Source organism: Cucumis sativus, chromosome 3, assembly GCF_000004075.3.
Source record: "Cucumis sativus cultivar 9930 chromosome 3, Cucumber_9930_V3, whole genome shotgun sequence".
Classification (NCBI taxonomy): Eukaryota; Viridiplantae; Streptophyta; class Magnoliopsida; order Cucurbitales; family Cucurbitaceae; genus Cucumis; species Cucumis sativus.
Window position 1 is genome coordinate 35,296,932 of NC_026657.2, and position 22,223 is coordinate 35,319,154.

Sequence of the window (22,223 nt, forward strand, 5' to 3'; positions counted from 1 at the left end):
ACTGCAAACTCCGCTACACCCATCTTCTTATTTCTTCTTAATTTTATGATATATTCTCTTTTAACTATTTCACCACCACTACCAACAACAAATTTAATCTCTATAATTCTAACTACTACCCTCTTAAATTACAATAGAACATTGCTGCCAAATTTTAGGATCCACGTTAAATAATAAATTGGCTAAGCTTGGATTTGTCTACTCTATTTCGGAACAACACATTTTGAATCCATCCAATTCTCTTTGCTTCCTCATGTCCGTCCGCTCATGGACCAACCATCTAAATTTAATACCATTTTAAAAACCTCTTTCAACTTTAAACTTCAATATGCACCTTCCATTATTTCATTTACTCTTAACCCTACTACTACTGCATGCCCTCAATCTAATTTACGTTTTTTTTCTTCTCTCTTTTGGATTTAAGATATTTTATTACTTTCTATTTTTAATGTTTGAACTATTACCATCAAGTGCTAATTTGATTTCTTGATTGTGTCATGTCATGGAAACTCCAATCTAGAATTCCCAATATAAGAGTATGGGATTAAGGTCATGGATAAAAGATATGGAATTGCAAAAACAAGCCCAAGGCCTAGATGGGCCCAGCCTAGATGAACTACATACTGCAAGCCATAATGGTATATGGTCCTGGGTGACGACAAGGGTGCGATGGGTTTTGTAGGCAGCGTAAGGGTGTGGAGTGTTTGTTTAACCATGCCTCACTACTGACATGGGAAAAGATAGTTAAGTAACATACCTCATTCATATCCATATATATACACCATTATAACTATAACTCAAGAAAGCTATACGTACCCTTTTTTTTTTTTTTAACGAATTTGCAAATTAGAAATTTAGAGTTTGTTTGGTAGAGAATTTATAAATATAAGTTTAATAATTAATGATTTAATTAAACATAATTGTTTTTATGTTTTTAAATATGTGTTTGATAGTAGATTCATAAATTCGATTTTTTTAAAATAGTAAAATAAACTATAATATTTATAAGTTTTGGAAGAAAAAGGGGAGTAGGTTTTTTAATATATTTCTTTTCACTATGCATCTAATTGTTATTAATAGAAAAGATAATGCAGCTGCTGGATTTTACGTAGAAAGAATTCAGCTTTTTCTTAAAGCTAAATAAATAAAGTCCCCAAGAAATGGAGTGAATTGATTCCTCCAACTATATTAATAAATTAGTTTTAAACTTTTTTTTTTTGAAATACTAAATTTCGTAAACTTTTTTTTTAAAACGATGATAGCTTTAAGGATGAGTGATGAGTGATGAGTGATGAGTGATGAGAGCCATTTATTGAGTTTCATACACTTTCCCATATATTAATTATTAAAAACCGTAATAATAATAATATTGTATATATGTCAATGTGTAGCTTATGTATTTTAACAAAATGAAAATATTAAAATAAAAAGTTAAGAGGAGTGAGAGAGGGGTCACGTGCAAGAGACGTATGAGTTGTTGTATCGAGAAAAATAAAAGAGCTTTGTGGTAATGCCAATTGCATCACATGGCGTCGATGTATCCTCACAATAACTGCATCATCTCTTTCCTTTCTCTTTATCCATCATTTTTTAAAAAAATCCTCTACTAGTAGTGATTTTAGAAAGAAAAAATAATAATTCAGTACCATTTATTTTGTAAAATTGAATTTCTAAACCATTCAATTTATGTTAAGAAATCAATTCTTAAATTGATTTTCAATCAATTATATCGGATATCGAAAAGAGATTTCAAAACAATCACGTTTTGGATAATTCAAAAATCATATGAAAGAAGATGGTGATTTTCGGAGAATCACTGTAGTGATGTTTCAAAAATCAATTTGAAGTTATTTATTATTTTTTTTAAATCTCGTTTTTTAGATTGCCAAACATCATATTCTGTGTAAAAATAATTTCACTCCCAAACATGAATCCTACTGCTTGTCATTGTATTAAAATCAATTTACAATTTGAATTCATGTGCTTTTTAAAAGTTTTAAATCATAAAATTGAGTCAAAATAGATTCTTAATATTTTCAATTTAATGTTTAACAGATACAAATCATATTAACTGTGAAATTCAAAAGTCAATTTTTTATTAAATATTTTACAAACTAGGGTGTGTGAGATACAAAATTGAGGATTTTTAATAGCTATTTAACACTTTGAAAAATTAGGTATCTATCATTCATTCATTTAATAGCTCCTTAATTCTCAAAAACCAATTTGAACACTTTATCATAAAAGAGCTCTATTTATGGAATAGAAACATTAATGTGGAACAAGTGAATAATTTTTAACATGATGGCACATACCATTATAATAGGGTTGTAACATTACCATTATTATAGGGTTGTAAGATTACCATTATTATAGGGTTGCCTAATCCATCCTCTTAATGCAGTTTTCATTTTTAATGACCCAATATTGATTTAAAAAATGGAAAAAAATGAACATGTTAGAAAATGACATCCTCAGCAACATAAGTAATGTATTCAGAAAGGCTAATTATTATCTAGGATGATCAAGTCATTTCACATCAACATTATTATTGAAAATTGACCATCCCTATCCCTACTAAAATCTCAAGAAACAATGAAATTTAGACAATGATCCAAATAAAAAAAGACTAGATTAAGAGTTGAAGATGACATTCCTATAAAGTAGAAAAGGCCCCTAAATGTAGCATTGATGTATCTTTATCACGTTCGAAAGTTCCAAAGAAAAAGAAAAACGAAATTAATAAATTAAGAAACTCGAAAAAGCAGAAACAGAGTGAGTGGAAGACATGTGTAGAGAAATATATAAAATGATAAAAGATAGTAATTATAATAATAATAATTATTATTATGAATAAAAGCATTATTAATAACATAACATAATATATAATATATAATATAAATAATAAAAATAAATAGAAAACATATTCCAAGGAGAGAGGGGGAAAGCACGAGGCGATAGCGACAGTGAAGAAGAAAGGGGCCAGGGGCCAGGGCCGGGGGGGGATAGGATAGGCAAGTGAGGACAAAATAAAGGGCAAATCACGAAGCAATACAAAGATCATTCAGTCCCCAACCCCAACCAAAATATGCAACAAAGATGACTAGAAATAGTAGTAAAATGAGAGACCATTGTTTTTGAAAAAAATAAAAATAAAAAGAGAGAATCAAATATCTCTGTCCCGTCTGCATTCCGGTGGGAGAGTCGGGTAACGCTTCCGATCGGTACAGTAATTGTAAATGGTATACTTTTCGCGAACCCATCTCAGCCTCCGGTACTGATATCCGTCCAGGTCTTGAAACTCCTTTTGGTCCCACCACCGTGTGCCTTGCGTCGCGCAGAATTTGGCTTGAACAGACGACTCACATCCGTCCACGTGGAACCCCTTGTACGACGCTACAAATGGAGCCTTCGACCAGTCCGTCTTCTCCAATCCTCCTCTCGTTGCCCAGTCATCCGCGTTCCATAAGCTTGAGTATATCTTCATTGGCTGATCGAATGGGAACTTCACACCTATGTCCTTACAGTTCTTGAACACTCTTATTGGCACATCGTCCACAAAGAACCTGCCTCATTTCATTATTTTGTTAATTTCAGGTTTTAAAAATTCTGATACCATATTCAAACATTATTTTACTCACACTATCATGTATAAGTTCCAGAGAACGGAGTAGGTGTGGAAATCCTTAGATGGGTCAAACCATAGATAAATCCTCTGTTCTCGGTCGCCTTTACCTCCGGTGAAAACGTTGGTTTGAAGAATTGGGGGTTGGCCAGATCTGTTACCCAAGAACTCGAAGTCGATTTCGTCGTGTTCGGAGTTTTGAGAAGAGAGCTGCAAGACAGAAAAAGAAAAACTTGAGGATTAGAAAAACAGAGCAATGTGGTTTAGTTAAGTGTTGATTTGGGGTTGGAGTTAGTTGGTTTACGTAGAAAGCAGTGACGACACCGGCAGAGTCGCCACCGACGAGTTTCATACTCATACTGAAATGGCCAAATAAGTAAGAGCCTTTGGACTGGAAGCCAGTGCCAGTGTATTTGTCGAGAACGAGGTCGACTTCGGCTCCACCATTTTTGTACTTGATGTGGTCGAAAGCCCAAGTGGGGGCGTAGTTGCGGCCGAATGGAACGTTGAGGGGCTTTCTAGGGGCGGCGGCGAGAGCAGTAGAAGAGAGAGTAAGGAGGAAGAGGAAGGAAAGGGGGAGAATGGAGATGGAGGCCATTGTTGTTATGTGAGTGTGAGGGAAAAGGGGAGGGAGAGATGGGGTTTAAGTAGGGAGTGATTTAATGTATTAAAAATGTGTGGCGCACAGTTTTAAGCCAATCGACAGTGACGATTTCCATACAAACAGTTGGGTCAGTGGATTGGCGGTGCTGTGATAGTTTTTAAATTATTGTTTTTTGTTTTGGTATTCTGATGGCCTTCCTATTCCTCCAATTACTACTTTACTCTTCCTTACTCCATTTTGGTTCTTTCACATACAGACCAGATTTTACTCATTTTCAAATAGTTCATCGCTCATTCACGCACTAATAATGGAACTTCATCAATAATACAACACACATTTGACACAACAAAACTTACTTCTTACTTTCTTTAATTTAGTTTCTGTTATAATAATAAGCTTAAATTATTTTAGTTTTGAGAAGCAAATGATACATTTTGTAACAAATAATCAATTTTAAATAATAATAATTTTAGCAAATGACTAGTTTTGACAATACAAAATATTATTTAACCTAATAAATACGGTTATTATAGTCTTTTGATAATACTGGTTTTGAACACCTTAGAGTGAGTCCGTCCATGGTATATTTTCTTTCAAAATATCGTTATATATGTATTTGCTCTAAAAAGTGTTACTCATTATAATGGATATATTAATGGAATGTCAATATTCACTTTGGTTTTTCTACTTTCATCTTTGGTTGTGTTACAATAGATATCACACTTTATATTTTAACCTCAATTAATTAACTTGTTTGGAAGAAAGTAAGAACGCGGGATCAATTATTTGTCACAAAATTTAAAATTTTAGGAATTAAATGAACACAGAAACATTAAAAGCATAAATGTGAGGATTGTTCTGAAAAGGAAACGAAAAAAGTAAATTGTAGAAGTAAAATAGAGGATGATTATATAGTGTTATATTAAGTAATGCGTTGAATAGAAATAGGAAAGTGAGGATATGAAAAATAAAAATGGGAATGATTTGAATGTCTGTCGGCGAGATAAGAAAGAAGAGTACAAAAAAGAGAGCAGCAGTTGGTGGGAAGATGCTGGGAAATTAGATGAGATTGGAAAGACAGAGTAAGGAAGAAGGTGCAAACAAATTTTGTTATGTTAGAAAGAAGTCTAATAAGAAAAGTTATAATAGTTTGTGTTTAGAAAGTAGATTATTTTTAGTATTGGTAGGAGTAGAGAAAAGCTGATGAGGTGGAAAAGGGGAAGAATGGGGACGTTTTGTTTTGGAAGTGAAATGCAATATTGTGGGGGAAGGGGAATCAGGAGAAGGGGTCCCAAATAGTTTGTTTGTTTTATAAAATGATAATTAAATAGAAGAGGAGGGGTTAAAGACCCAAAATGTGAAGAGGTTGAAAAATGGGTGAAAGGAGGTGTAGGTGGCAAGGGGTGGTTGGATAAGAGAAAGTGAGGAGGGAGAAAGTTGAAAGGAGGTTGGCCTTTGGGATGACAACACGTCTCGGGTCGGGTCTCCTAAAACTCCTCATCGCACCACATGCCACATGACACTGCAACGCAATCAATCCCCCCTTTCTCCGCTTTTTCCTTTTCCTTTTACTTCTCATTTTAAAACTCTCCGCCGTTGAGTTTAGATAATACATTAGCGTACACAGTTACTTCCTATGTTCTAAGGCATCTCCTTCCTTTTTTTTCTTTCTTTTATTTGTTTCTAGAGCTGGTCACCTAAAGATGAAGGTGTTAGAAGATAAAAATGTGTATAATGTTAGATGTTAAAAGATTGAGAATATAATTGAAAAGGATATAGTTCAAAAGAGGTAAACAAAAATAAAAAGAATTGGCAATTGAAACGGCATTGATTTGGTTTGACGCAGTTACGACCTCACCCTATATTACTATATTTAACTTCGTAGATTGCGTCCATTGTCGGCCACTCATTTTTCAATTCAATAAACCCAACCACTATTAATTATCACATCTAATTTCATCTTTTTTTACTCTCTTCTTCCCTTAATAATACTTTGTTTCTTCCTTTCCTTCGTTAAAGTATTTAGGAAAATATCAATTTAAAATAAATTAATAAATTTGACGAGGGAGAACTAATTTTTTTTTTTTCTTGACAATTTTGTTTGATGACATACATGGTCACCCTTCGTCCATACAATGGTTTAAACTAAATATTGTCCAACGTCCAGTAAACAAGAGTTTTTCTTTTTGAACTAACACATCAATTTTAGTTGCTAAATGTTGTAAATTAATCTTTTTCAAAATTTATAACTCATAATGCAATTTGAGACAACTCGACATTTGAGTATTCAACATCTCATATTATTGCTATAACTTATGTATAAGACCATCACTTTTACACAAACAAAATTGGGGGATTGGATTTCTTGCTCTTGTTCTCTATGTTTATTGTCTTACACTCTCATAGTTTGTAATATTTTGATACATTCTTTAGTTTCTTATGTTTTGTATTAAAGCACTATTGTTTGTGAACAAGTGGTTTTTTCTCTTCACTTCTAATTTTAGCTCAAAATGATTTTTGTATTTTTGTTATTCAATTTTCTCGATAGTAATTTTTTTTAAATAGTTTATTTATAAACAAAAGATATAATAGATGTTAATTCTTTTCGTTACTGTAAAGTATATCCTTAAGCTTGAATCTAACTCCATCAACACACGATTTGATGTGACATACAACAATTAAATTTATGAAAAAGAAAATTACTAAATTAGTTATTTATTTTTACTTCTTATGTTGTTCATTTTAGGAGAAGGATAGATATTATAGTATAATTTTACTTTTTTATTAAATTAACAAACTTGATTGATATAATAACGGATTGTATTAATTAATATTTTAATTTTATAAAATTTCTAGAGTTTTGATTGAGATGTAATGTCTAGAATTTTATTAATATATAGTCCAATGATATGGATTATTGTATCAAATTGATACTATCATTTATCAAGTTGGGGGAACCTAATTTGGGAGTTGGGTTGATTTGAAGAAGATTTTATTCCTCTAATTTTATTTATTTCATTCTTAATCCTATTAATCAGAAATGATTAATTCAATTATAATATTCCACATTCAATATAATTCCCTTTTCTTTATTATAAAATTTTAATTATTAATCTAAGCACAAAATCATCTCTATTTTCTTTTCCAACATAGAGATTCATCTACAAGACTAAATATTTTTTTTTAATTTTAAATTGCTAAAGATTTCATCACATAATTATGTTTTGAGCAATCATCATTATTTTTTCAATCTCCATGATTAATATGATATTATTGTTCAGTAGTTTAGGTATAGATTCATACTATTACAGCTAATGTATTGGGAGATAAAAGTTAAAGTATATAGTCCCGATGGATGATGTAAGAGAACACAAAATCCTAAGTTGTGATTAATTAAGATTAAGTTGGGTTGAGGGTAAGTAAAATAGTAAAATAGAAACAAAATGATTCCAAGATTGGAGAACAGGATCCATTTTTGCCGTCCAGTTTCAGTATAATGTCAGTCATCCATCAAAATTATTATTGGTATATTTATGGAAATTGGAGTTTGTTCTTCTCTATTTTATTAACTTAACAACATTGATTAATTATCCTTTTATCATATTAAATATTAATACACTCCCCCCACATTATCATCTTTTTCTTTGGTTACACTTCCTATAAATTCCCACTTTTTTTTTTTATTCATATATACGTATGTATATATGATTTCTTTTTGGAATTTGGAGTTTAAATTTTCAATCACTGCAAATGTTGAATTGAAAAAAACTGCATCCACTGCTTTGACATAAACAAGAGAAATAGGAAATATCTATTTAATTATATTAATTCAACCTCTTAAACCAATCTAATTATCAATTTAAACTACAAAATTTTATAATATATTTTATTTGGCTAAAACCCATAATTGACTTATATATGTTAATCTTTTGGTTGTGAATTCATTTGGACTCACAATTAGGATTTTCTTTAAAATTCGTATGCTCATAAATTTTGCTAGTTTATACATACTTGTAATGAATAGATGATTTTCAAAAGCATTACTAAAAAAGTATAAATTTGATTCAATTAATTATGATAATTTAGCCATTAATTAATTTACTTATTTGCATATATGTTCGTTTTGTCAAGCCCTTTCAAAGAAAAGGAATGCATTTCCATCACTTTTTTTTTTTTGTCTAAATAAAATAAAATAAAATTGAATGATAGGCTCTCCATATGTATGTAGTGAAATATATATATATTCTTCCATTTTGTAGTTATTATTTGATCTGAAATTCGAAATCTATTAGTTTTACAGTAAACACAAGTTTTGCAAAAATAAATGAATATTAATCCAATATGATTGAGTTAAAAATCAAGTCAATATGAGCATTGACTTAATAGAGAATACTTATTATATATATATATATGTTCCCTAAAGTTGTTGAAGAGATTTGATTCTAAATAGGGAAAATAATTGCTGCTGTGTTGTAATTAAATGATTTTTATTCATTTACACCATTGATTTTGAATTTAGTCTTCATTCAAAAACTTTTTCACATAAGACATTATATGTTATATTTAGATTCAGATTCAGATGAAGAAAGATATAAACTAAGATATGTTGTTAATTATGTTTAATTCACATGGAGGGTGACAAAAGTTTGGATAAGAAGATTAGAGTTATTATACATAAAAAATAATATTAATCAGTATAGCTTCATAACCCTAAGTTTAATTGACTTGATAACACAACTTTGGTTTTATTAGGTATGTTTTGCCATCCCACACTCTTCCTCCTCCTCCTATTTTCCTACCTCTATTTGTTTTCTAGAGGTTATGTTACAAATTTTACACTTATCATTTGGTCAAATAGTAAAAAAAGTATTTTAAAGTTATGGAACTAAATTATATAATTCTTTCACCAAATTTATAAATATATCAATCTTAAATTTAATTAAACAATAATGTTTCAAAACATATAAGTAACGAATAATTGTATTTTATTATATTTGTAAACGTCTATTTATAACTTATATAAAAGTGCTATTAATGGATTTTTTTTTGTTGTCCCTACTTCAACCTGAAAATGTCTAGTAGAATGAGCTCTTCCACGAGACTAATTCACGTGGGTTTAAGTTATAAGGAAGGATAAATTATTTTAAACGAGAAAAGTTTTAAAAATATTCATTATAAATATAACAAAATATATTATAACATATGTATGATAGATTATGATACACTACTATTTCTATCTATTATGATATAGATAGATAGACACATATAATTTTTTAGAATCCATAAACATATCTTCACTCGCTTGAAGAGATTTGAGTTTTTTTAGATTTGTATAATAGTAAATTAAAATTAAAATTTTATTACTAAAATAAAGTTATAAACATTTTAAGCTATTTGCATGGTACACATATATCTTTCAACTAGTATTTCTAAAAATGATGATATATATAGCTTATTATAGAGATGAACTAGGGCAATTAATACCATTTTTTTGTGTTTCTTGAATGGATGTGAAATGTTGTTGAGAATATCTTAAAAAGCTAAGAAAGTATAGTAAAGTAAAATTAGATAAATGAAAAAAGGAAAGGTGGATGAGGCAGAAAAAAGGAATATAATTTGAATATATAGAAAGAGTTTTTATTATTGGATTTGTTGACATTATTAAGTGGACCTAAGAGTGTCGGAGGTTACATTAAGGCAAGCATGTGAAGTTCCTTTCTAGTTCTATAGTCTATAAATAAATGAATTATTGAGTTGGGTATTGTATATCATGCCATTCTTAATTAGTTATAATATAATTAATCTAATATAACAAACCATGTATAATTTAGTTTGCTAATTAATGCAACCATGAAGCTGGATTTCTTTGGGTTTGTGTGTTGTAGTGAATAGAAGGATATGCCTAAACTGAAGCTGGCTGAAATGCCTAAACACATGTCGCCATTAATGTCTTGACAGCTCTCTACCTCTCAACATCATTCCTTCCCCTTCCCCTTCTTCTTCATTATTCGATCGCGCCACTTCAAATTTGCTTTCACCACATGTTTGGAGCACTGTGTTAGTCATATATTTTAGTCTGTTCGGATGAATTCTAATGAAACGTGTTAATGTGACCAAAGCCTTATATTGATTAGATAAAAGGATAATTTTGAGTATATAAGTTAAGACAATTATCTTCATTGATATGAGACATTTTAGAATAATATCAAAAGCAAAATCATAAGAGTATATAGCCACTAGAACGAGACTCACTTGTTTAAAAATGAGGCCTATGCAACTCATGAGTTCTCTGCACTTTCCCTCTGAAGTGTCAATCAGTGTAGGTTCCTTATACATCATTCAAGACAATAATTGATCAATGATTTATGTAACAATTTACACTTCTATGTAAATCTACAATTTTGTAATAGGGTAACTCTTCCATTAAAATGTAGTTATATCCATTTGCTTTACTCCAACCCATTTGGAGAGAAATGATGGTTTTTTACATTCTTTTTATCTGTCAGGTAAATTTTAGGCTAAATAATTTACAATTTTATATGATCACTTGTGTACAATTTCGTTTTCTAATATATATTTCAATAAGTTCAAAGCTTGAATTTGGATTCTTTTCTTCTTTTTAGTCACACCTAATGATGTTGTAACTTTCTCTCCTTTTATTTTAATTTGTTGAAAGTGGACAGTGACAAAATTTAGAATGTGTGTATAGATTATAGAAAAAGGCTGAATAATGGCTACTTGTAAAGACCATTTCACTTTGTCCTTTATTAATTAAATGTTGGATAGACTCCAGTTCAGTCTTACTATCATTTGTTGGATGATTAGCATATATCCCAAGTGATCAACAGAAAATGATCGTGTTATTTGTGTTCAGGAAAATGACTGGCCTTGGTATACAGCTCCAATTATAGCCTTCTTAAGGTATCTTACCCACTTTGGGTTGAGTCCACTGTACGTTTGTTTATGGATGGTTTTTTAGTTTTTAGAAGTTCATTAATTCACTCCATGTTCAAAGAAAATCTTGGTGAAGTCTTGAAAAGATGTAAAGAGATGAATTTAGTTTTGAATGGAAAATGTCACTTCAAACGTGAAATAAGGACATTGTTGTGGGACACGATCTTGGAAGCTGATTGAGATTATCAAGAAGATGAAACCAAGGTTGAAAGGTTTTCTTGAACATGTATTTCATTAGTACTATTTGTAAATTGGTTTAGATTTTAGTTGACTTTGGGGTCTTACCACTTTTGGGCTTGAGCTTTGTTAGCTATATATGAACTAATTAAATCTTTGTGTTTGGACTTTATGGGCCAAATTGGCATTCAATTATAACAGCTTTCATTCATAACATTATTAGTTCATATCAGACCCAATTGCTATATGCTGATATATAATAAAACTAGTGAGGAGTTTAATAAGATATAACCAGTAGTAGTAGTGTATAAATCTCTCAAAACATATAAAACATCTAGCTAGCCTTGGAATGATTTTTGTACATGAATATGAATTTGGTTTTTGCAGAAAAGGTATTACCATTAAAAGACAAAAGTTCAATTTCTCTCAAAACCCAATCATAAGCCGCTTCATATGAGGCCAAATACTTGAATAAACATTACAGGGAAATACTCACCAATAATATAGTATAGACATAGTTAAAAATATATGTATATTTTAGATGGAGAGATATAGTGTTAGGTGAAGAAGGTAGGGTTTGGCGTCAACAGCAACTTATATATATATATGTATATAAGATATTGTATATAATGAAAGTTCAAAAAGTGAGCAGTGGATGCATTGTGCGTAAAGCAAAGCAAAAAAGAGAGATAGAAACAAAGGGTGGGTGTGACAAAATTAAATCATGTTTGAAAAGATTAAAAGTGGAAGATCCTTTTTGGTTTGGTTCGATCACTCCAACAAAACCAAAAAGGTTGGTTTGAATAATTTGTATATCCTCACTTCTGTCCACATCCTCAGCTGCATGCCCTATGAAGGTCGGTTCTAAATTGCTCCAAAACTATCTATTGAGCTCGTCGGTTCAATTATTTTTGTGTTTATGGCTTATAGTTTATATACATTGTGTGTCTATATATGTTGTTTGTACAATATTATTATTCGATAATTAACCTTAATCTTGGATCAACAAATAAACTTTAAAAAATACAATAAAAAGCAATTTCTTTTAAATGTAATAATAATAACCAAATATTTGTATTTCATGTTTAAAATTTCTAAACAATTTTATGAAGTTTAAATATTCCATTAACTTTACCATTTTCTACCATTTCCTAAAAAAATTTAAAAAATTTAAACAACTTGTGATATTTTGATATTTTGATATATTTAAAAAAATTTAAAGAAGTTTTTCCTTACTAAAAATTTACCCACGTATATAACCAAATATAAATTAAACTAATTGCATTTCATATAACAAAAAAAAAGCCCATTTTAGGTGGATTTTTTTGTTGTTTACAAAAATACCCTCAATTTTTTAATTTCGTGAACATCTTCTTCACCTCGCGATCGACTTTCCTTCAATATCTTCTTCTTCTTCACATTGGCTGCACCTCGATTTTATAGCGATTGGCTTACATCAGACGTCTTCTTCCCCACAGTCGTCAGATTTCATTAGGTGGTGTGTTCATCTTCTTCACGACGATGGAGATGAAGGTCACGGTACAAGAAAATGAGGGTTTCTCGATGTCGTCACGGACGTCAGGAAATCGCACGTCGACAAATAAACGAAAAACCGACGTCGCGTTTACAACATTAGTATAGACGGGCAAGGTCGATGCACACATCATTGGCGTCGGGCTATATCGTAATTAATTTTTTTTAGGGTGAGTAGATGAGTGTTCACAAGTTGAAATTACACAAGTTGAAATTCACTCATTTCCTACTTTAGGGTGAGTAGATGAGTGTTCCCTTAAATGGTGTCTTTCAGACTCGAACTAAAGGTCCTACCATTTCTATGGCACGAGAGGGGTTCCTGTTTATTGGTAGGACCATAAACAAGTTGTTCATTAGAGAAACGTTGTATTTAAGGATTAGAGGTAACCTAGGGGTAAAATGGTAATTTGATTCAGTTGGTGTTACAAACACTCGTGAAGGACTAACTTACACTGGTGAAGGATATATATTATTATTGATATATATCCGTGGACATATAAATATATCTATAATGAGAAGAGTTCAATTGTGAGTCTTTAGTGAAGTGTATACACAGTTAACGAATATTGATTAATGTGGTTAATGAGTTTAGCCAATTCATCTCTGATTGTTGTAGCTTCTGATTTGTAGGTCTCTTCCTAGCTAGGCCAACGTGTTGTGTATCCTTTGGCCATTCCCAGGTTTCTTATAGTGTCACTAGGTTTTCTTTTCCATTCTTCTTCTTTTATTTATTTTTCTTTGAATTCATGATCATATCATCTCTTTTTCTTCTTCTTCAGTTCAAACTTTACTTTTTTTTCTTTTTTTTCAATTTTTTTTATCATCATGCTACCATCATATGCTACAAGATATTTTTGAGAGCTTGATTGAATTGCTTTTGTGCATAGTTTGAATAGCCCAGGCTCGAGTACTCATTATGGTGTACAATATTGTTTCAAGAATATCTTCTATATATGTATGTTAAAAACAAGATTTTAGACATTTGTGGAATGCCTTGGATGTGGATCATTTGAATGGTTGAATAACTCAATATATTACACTTTAATAAAAAAAAATGAATGAGTGATTGTTATCTTTAGTTTCAACGAATTCAAATTAATCATGGTCGTCTATCTGGTATTCTTGTTTTTCAATGAATCGTGGACAAATATAGACAGGGATAAGTATCTATTTTTGTCTATATGTGATAGACATAAATAGAACTATATCTTTGTTTTTATCAATTTTTTCGTCTTCTCTAATGAACCAGGGATAGACATAGATAAGCATGTATCTTTGTAAGTGTTAATTCTTTAGAAAAGGGTCTTCTACACTGTTAGTAGTGTATGAGACGATGGTGATAGAATTTTAAATTTAGGTTCTTGTTTTGCTTCAAATGAATGTTAAATGGTGATACAATGATAGAGTTCTATTGCTTTCTATCTCAAGTAGGCAATGTAAAGTTCTATCTTCTTGTATTCTAGCTTCTTCCTCTTTATTTTCCTTGTATTCTAACTTCTTCCTCTTCTTTTTCTTGTTCTTCTTCTATTTCAGCTTTTACATATTCTTGAACTTCAACTTCTTTTGTCTGCAAGACTATAATGGAAATTAAAAAATTTTAAGATTTGTATATTAGTTTGAAAAGGAAAAAAGGTGATAGAGAACTATCATTTTTTATTCTAGATCAACAGTTATAGACTATCATCTCAGTATGTCATAGATAGATAGAAATAGATGACTATCATCGTTTATCCTAGTGATAAATATATAACTTGAAAAATATTCAAACCTCAGCCAATAATTGTATTTTCGGTGTTTTTAAATTTGTGGTTCCAGTTGTTTCCAAATCATCTTCATCTTTAACTTTATCTATTTGCAAACATATAAGGAAAAGTAAGAACTTTAAAAACTTGATACACAGTTGTGATAGTTTGAGACAAGAAAGTGTTAGACTCTTACACCACTATTTATTTTAGATAGACATAGATAAATATGCAATTTGGATAATCATGGGTTGAGAATCATAAAAATTATGTGGACTAGGATATTTTTTATATTTCACACTATTCACACGAGATTTCGAAGAAATGTAATTCGTGGAATTGAACTTTGATATATTGATGAATATTGTAAATACAATCTCTAGTATTTACTCATTTGATGCTTTCTCTCGAATACAAGTTAAAAACTTAGAATTTCTTGATATTTGATCTTTAGGATGTTGTAGTTGCAAGTTTATTTGAGCTCTCGTTTTCTGGAATTCAAAGAAAGTTTGATCTTCTAAGTCTTCAATCTTTCAGAAGATGATGATCTCGAAGTTGATAAGAACTTGCACGTCTTGAGAGCTTTATAGAAGTTCGAATCTTTAATTCTTTAGAGCTCAAATTCTTCCTTCAACCAAAAATCATCTCAAATGAGTGACAAAGATGTCTATTTATAGAGAAACTTCATGGGCTTTAAGTGGGTTTAGACCCATTTGCTTGATGGACTTAGGCTTAGGCTCACTTGCCTTATTGAGCTTAAACCCATTAGTTTGTTGGACTTTGACTTATCTGCTTGTTGAGTTTGAATTGAGTAAACTTAATTATCCAAAACTAATAAAAAATATAATTATCACAATAGTTGCTGTGATGATGTGACAAAATTTAATTGGTCGAAATTTCTTGCTCTTCCTTCTTAAAAGATGTTCTAGTGTAAATATGCTCTATATTTAAAAAGTCATTTTCGTTAAAATATATATATAAAAGAAAAAGTAAAAGAGATTGAGAGCCCATGCAAGCATGACCCACTTATTAAATTTTCCAGCTGCATGCATGCCTTCTCTTTCTTACAAAGTCTTCAACATGGCTGACCAAAATAAATAATACATACTATTTTTTTTTTTTATACTGTAAATTATTTATTCAATTATTAAATTTTTATTACTTCAACCTCACATCATTCTTAAAAAGCTTATTTTTCTCAAACACCAAAATTTCCCTCAATAATTTCAAACACCTTTTTCAGTTTTATATTCCTCTTTTCTGTTTTTATTTTTCCCTTTCTTTTTCTTTTTCAATCATTATGGGTTAGTTATCTCTTCTTTATAAGTTCTCTCTTTTCACCTTTCAATCACTATATATACATTTTATTTTCCTCTGTTTCACAATCAATTAATTTAACTTTCTTATATGTATTTATTAGAAAACTTTATCTTTATTGTATGGATAAAGAGATAGATAGATATATTCCTTCCAATTTATTCACACGTAATAACATCAAGGGTGTATTGCTAACAATTTTATTTTAAATTTAGGAAGAAATTGAAAAGAAGAGAAAATATATACTTGGTATTCGAAACCATGCTTGAACGTCTCCTTATTTGGTAGTTGAGGCTCGAAGATGAAGAAGCCCAAATGAAATTTGGTCCAAACTCTTTTAAACACAATTGGGTTTGGTATGTATACATAATCCTCCATCGTTCGTATTTATTTGGACTGTGATGTTGGGCCAACCAAACAGCCCTATAGTAGCTCAACCCCAATATGAAAAATAGGGACAACAACAACAACAAAAAGGGCCCTACCGGGTTCGAACCGGTGACCTCTTGATCTGCAGTCAAATGCTCTACCACTGAGCTAAGGACCCATTTGTGATAATCAATTCTAAATTACGTATATACTCTATTCCAATATGTACTTCTGCTTCTTTCTGGTAATACCATTTCCAGCTATCTGGGGGGCAATGCCTTTGCTGCTGCCACTTTTCGTTTGATCTTGACACTCTGGGCAGTACAAATATGAAACTAAAGTTTGTATTTATGATGTTAGTACAAGTATGTACACCATGCAAGTATCAACTCCGATACTGTTATGTGATTCTATATGGAACTTGTATGTAAATCTCAAACATGATTCACATTCCCAGCACATGATACACTCACCCACTTTGAAAAGACAAATAACATACATTCGTCTAAAAAACAGTACATGCTACGATTAGCATGAATAGGCATATGATATGTATAATATAGTGTCCTAGAATTATACATGAGAGAAGAAAATTCTCCTGGGAATTAAGGCACATGATAAAAGAATGCTCCAAAGTGGCACATAACACAGTTTTCATGATCATATTTAGCCAACTTTGTAGTTAGGTTACTTATTAAATATTTTGTACACTCAACGTTTCTTTAACATGTTTTCTATGTAAAACCAAAGAAAAATAGTAGGTTTATAATGACAAGAGATCCAAGATGGAGTCATGGGACCGATGTACATTAGATTTTAGATTTTATTATAGTTTATTACTAAAAGACTCTAATTGCTAGTTTGATCTAAATCCTGTTATATTTACAAATTTTTTTGTTACACGCTATATTCGTTAAAAATTTGAGTTTGTTGATTGCTATAATTGTCTAATATGTCGATAAAAAAGTATTAATTGATCTACTAGATAAAGAACTAAATTTCTAATGAAATGTAAGGGTAAAAGTTTGAATTAATTGAAATTTAGTAGATTCGAGATCACATTGCATTTGTAATTTTAAAAATTCAAGACTAAATCGATACAATTCTAAAAGTTCAAAATCAAATAGATAGTCAAACGTCAAAATTAGCTAACTAAAGTAATCCTTAAAATGACAAAATGACTTAGAATAAATATGTATTTATTAAGAAACAACTTAAATGTTAATTTAAAATCTATTCACAACCTCTTATTTTCAAAACTATTTTACAAGTACAAATACCTAAAGAATCTAAATTTTGAATCTCCAAATCCTTTTTCTAAAACAAATAATTTCAAGCTATATATACTTTCACTTTTAAGTAGTTCATTAAAATTATTTACTATTAACTATAAGAGTGTTACTTAATATATATAATACAAGAGAGTAAAAGCATTTGGAGAGCACCTGATTTGTTTAAATAGCTTACACAAGCGCTTTGGACAAAGACAAACACACGGTAGGTAGCATATATAAGCTCTTTCCAGTGACAATTACTATCTTCTTATATACCCATATTCCTCAAACACATGTGATGTTTGTTTTTTTTGTACTCTTTTTGCTTTCCAAATATCATTTTCTATGAATTACCTTAACAACTAAATGGTGCAATATGATGAGATAAATGATTGCCTTTTTAAAAACAGTAAAAAGATACACACAAGTTAAACTTAATTAACACCATATATATATATATATATATATATATATATATATATATTCATGTGCGTAATATAAATGTAAAAAGAGGGTGAACGGTTCACATTTGAAAAGGAACTTTTTTAATTAAATAGGGTTGAGTGGGAGTCTTGCATTAAAGCAATATGAATAAATTAAAAGAAATGAAGGTATGCTAAATGAATAATAACAATAATAATGTGTAATATGAAAGGAGATGGGGATAATGGAAGCAACACCAACACCAACACCAACACCAACACCCTCTCTATTTATATGGCCCATCATTAGTACATCAACTTGGAACAAAATTAGACTTAATCATTTTGTGCACATCAGAAAATAATGGAGTATCAAATATAATCTAACATAAAATAACATATGCAAATCCACAAATATATATATATATATATATATATATACTTCCACTACCACCATTTTAGTATTGATGTCAACGTAGATATATATCAACATATATTTAAATTAAATATTAAAAAGATTGTGCTAAATTTAATTTTATAAATACTGTACTATAAAAATCGTAGATATAAATTCCAAATAAATATGGATATGTATTAACTTTGTATAATAATTACCATTTCATCGTTCTGACTACAATTTTGTATGGTTAGAAATAAATTATGATATCATGAGAGAATCCATTAGAGAAAACAGAGAATACTCAGATCATCATCTTCAAGATTAAGTAGAAGATTTCAAATTTAGTTTTGCACATCAATTTAAGCTTGTTATTAGTGATATCAACAAATGGAAGGTAGTCGACACAAGTTTATAACAAAAAACATGGTGAAAACGAAGTTGAAGACATTATTGGTAATGTTGGTAGGTCATACTCTATATGTATATATAATAATTAAATTGTGTAAAAAAAGAGAAGAATTAAAAAAGAAGAATTGATGAGATAGAAAAAAATGGATGTATGCGGAAAATGTTGGGAGCGATAGGTCGGTGGGTATGGTGACTGAGTCGGACGATGGTTTGTTAGGTTTGAGAGACGGCAGGCGACGCCGTGACATTATCTAACTAACCGCGCCACCATTTCCTAACCCTAAATCCAAACTTAGGAACCAGAGAACCCAAAAAAGTAAAACATGGCTGCCGCTACATATCTAAATTTATATCACACGCGCATTCATGGGTCAACTTCAACACGCATCCGCTTTAACTTGTTGACCAAAATTAATTAATTAAAATCTCCCAAACTCTTCTTTTTTCTTCTTCTTCTTCTTCTTCTTCTTCTTCTTCTTTTATTTACTCTCTCTTTCTTTGTTTTCTCTTATGTCATACAAATGGTTGTAAATGCAACTGTACCCCACGTTTCCCTCAACTAACCCCACTTGACTTTCTTCCCCCTTACTTTCTTTCTTATTTCTTCACTCTTTTCTTTTTCCCTCACAAGTCTACGCCCTCGTTTGATTCCTCGGGTTTAAGCATTAGGCCAAATTTATGATTCACATTTGAGAAATTCATCCTGGAAAAACTCTTCAAAAATTAAGTATATATTGAGTTTTTTTTTTTCTTTTGTTTTTTGGTAAAATGTTAGGAGTGTAATTATTTTATATTGAAAACGTTCAAGACAGTTATGAACTCTAACCACTGTAATAAAACAAGTCTATGTCCCTTGAAAAAAGTTTCTAGCTTAAATGTGATAACTTCATGTAAATTTTCTTTTAGATTCTCTAATTTGGAGGTGGAAAAAAATCTGAGTAATTAAAAGTTGTGAGAGAGTGGTTCTTTTTGTGATAGGCATAATTATTTTGTAATTGAATTTACAAAAAAAATTGTGTGATCGTATATAAGGATCTTTTTCTCCATTTTGGAGCTGATTTTACCTTAGGGTTTGCAACACAAAGGAAATAAGAGAATTAACTAATTATTAGTTGTGTTAAATATACTAAATATTTCTCACATCACAATTTTAGTCATCATAGGGTTCAATTATTTTATAGCCTTCCTTAGTTCCTAGTCCGTACACTAACTACAATGCTATACATACATATATTTTATTTATGTATTTATATATACACTTAACTTAGCAATGGGATAGAACGTACGTTGTTGTCGTTGATAACCATAGTGTGTAGGAGAAGAAATAATATGTATGTAGGGTTGTGTTTAAATTAATAGTTTGAAGAGAGAGTAGAGAGTAGAGGACATGTGTGTTTGGATACATTATAAATATTAAATATCTATTTTCTTCTATTCATTGGGAAACACAATCAATACATCATTTTCCTTCTAGAAAACGCTATCTACTGTGTCATAATCTATACCCAACAAACATTACCAAAAAACCTTATTTTATTTGTTTAGGATGAATCTAGGGAGGAATTAATATCTATTATTTTGACTAATAATATATATATATATGTGTGTACTTTCTCATTTTAAGTTCTCTAGAGAAGAAAAATAGGGATCAGAAATTTCAATCTTCCCAACAGTAGCAAAAAAAATTGGATGGAGAAAATTGCTAAGTTTGGTAATTTTATTAAATTCTTTTGGTGTAATTAAAAAAGGAAAAAAGTGATTAAACGTGACTTAAAACTATGCATAATCATTACAAAAATACAACGAACAAATAAGGTTAAAGACGTACGTGACATACACATATACATGTTGGATGTACAAATAAAGTAAAAAATGTGTACACAATTATATACATAAGTATTTATTTGAGGTAACTTTTGATGAGGACTAATAAGCAAGTGGAGTGTGGAGTTATTACATTGTTGGCAGTCGGGAAAAGTTAATCATTAAACTTCAGAACACAAGAACCAAGAGATTGAATACCAAATTGGAAAAATGATTATTACCAACAAAAGATTAAAACACTCGCAAGTTTTGATCACAAACTAAATTTTTTTTATTCTTTTTTAAAAAAGAAGAAAGTTCGATGGCAAACTAAAACATTTACATTTCTAACATGCAAAATTAAAGCAAAGCTAGCAACGGAAAATGTGCTCAACAGAGGGATTAAAATTAACACTCAAATTTTGGTCGTGTCAAATAATAGCACTTTACACGTTTTGGGTTGGCTTGGGCGAAATAGTTATAGATGTCTGAAAGGGTTTTTGAGTGTTTAAGGTTGGCGAGAAAGAAATATCATAGAGGTTGGGCGTTTTAGCTAACTTCATAAAAGAGTTTCTCACAACTCATTTGGGCATTTTCACTCAAATTGATCTTGAAAGTTTAGAAACTGAGTCTAGTTTATTGAAGAAGGTGGCTGGGTGTTTTAGATATGAGACGTTTGACGTTTTGGATAAGAGAAGGTGAGATGATCAGTTTGCCGGTGAATTTGAGTAAGGTGCACTCCTAGACGACTATAGAACGCATAGTTTGGATTTTTGCTATGAAATTTTGAGGTAAGAAAGTTACTCAATTTAGAGAAACTTTGTAAAAGGATATTTTGTCAAAGAAGTTACGGATTTTAAGTTATAACTTTTCTAAGTCAGGTTATGTAGTCTGGGTGAGAAATTAAGCGAGATAGTCTTCGAAGTTAGCTATGCGTTTTAGACAACTATGTGACATGTTTAAGGCAATTAGTTTAAGAATTTAGTGTAATATCAAAGCCTTGTTAGCATGCATTTTGAGTTGTAAGAGTAAGAAGGAGGTGTCTTGATAAGGTTTAAGTTGGCTTTAAGCAATGATGATGTGTCAACATAATTAGGTTACTTCATATTCACTTTTCTCACAGTCCACTCGTGCATTTTGAATAAAATTACTCTCAAAAGTTTTTATTTTGAGTCTATTTTCTACATTGGGGCTGCTGGTTTAATTTGAGAAAGAGAAAGCTGAGTTTGAACTAAAAGAAGAGAGGAATGTCATTCTCAGGTAAGAATTGGACAGTCTTTACTCTAAGGAGGTTGCAAGACGCATTTGATGAAATATTTCATTGAAAATTAGAGGTAGTAATATTAGACATTTTGCAACAACTTTATAGAAGAAAACATTTTTATTTGAGTTCTCAATTTTAAGATATTAAGCCCTAAAGTGGAAAAAAGGTTGTGGCCGAAAATGAGTTTCTGGGCAATGGAGGTTGTTGGGCGTGGCTTGTTGGATTATAGAGGTTTTGGACAAGAAGAAATCGGATAAGCATATTAACCAAGGGTTTGATCTGCGATCTGTGAGTGAAAAATGAGTTTACTAATGTTATTTCAACTTATGAT

At 30.4% G+C, this 22,223-nt stretch overlaps 1 protein-coding gene and 1 non-coding gene across 2 annotated transcripts; both read right to left on the reverse strand.

The window, feature by feature from the left end:
- Positions 1-2,865: 2,865 nt before the first annotated feature.
- Positions 2,866-4,274, reverse strand: LOC101209366 (probable xyloglucan endotransglucosylase/hydrolase protein 5). The gene is made up of 3 exons (XM_004141107.3): positions 3,930-4,274; positions 3,642-3,835; positions 2,866-3,566 (listed from the first exon to the last, which is right to left on the reverse strand). Exons 1-3 carry the CDS (start codon positions 4,221-4,223, stop codon positions 3,167-3,169), a joined length of 888 nt encoding a protein of 295 aa, XP_004141155.1. The 5' UTR covers positions 4,224-4,274; the 3' UTR covers positions 2,866-3,166.
- A 12,153-nt stretch (positions 4,275-16,427) lies between these two features.
- Positions 16,428-16,499, reverse strand: TRNAC-GCA. Its single transcript has one exon. It is a non-coding gene; the product is annotated as a tRNA-Cys (tRNA).
- Between the last annotated feature and the right edge of the window lie 5,724 nt (positions 16,500-22,223).

What these genes read in the sequence shown, in the direction of transcription:
- LOC101209366 (XM_004141107.3), bottom strand. Translation starts at nt 4,223, where the DNA reads ATGGCCTCCATCTCCATTCTCCCCCTTTCCTTCCTCTTCCTCCTTACT. An exon ending in GTGTCGTCACTGCTTTCTAC is followed by an intron (nt 3,836 to 3,929) that starts GTAAACCAACTA and finishes TCTGTCTTGCAG; the next exon opens with CTCTCTTCTCAAAACTCCGA. An exon ending in TGGAACTTATACATGATAGT is followed by an intron (nt 3,567 to 3,641) that starts GTGAGTAAAATA and finishes GAAATGAGGCAG; the next exon opens with GTTCTTTGTGGACGATGTGC.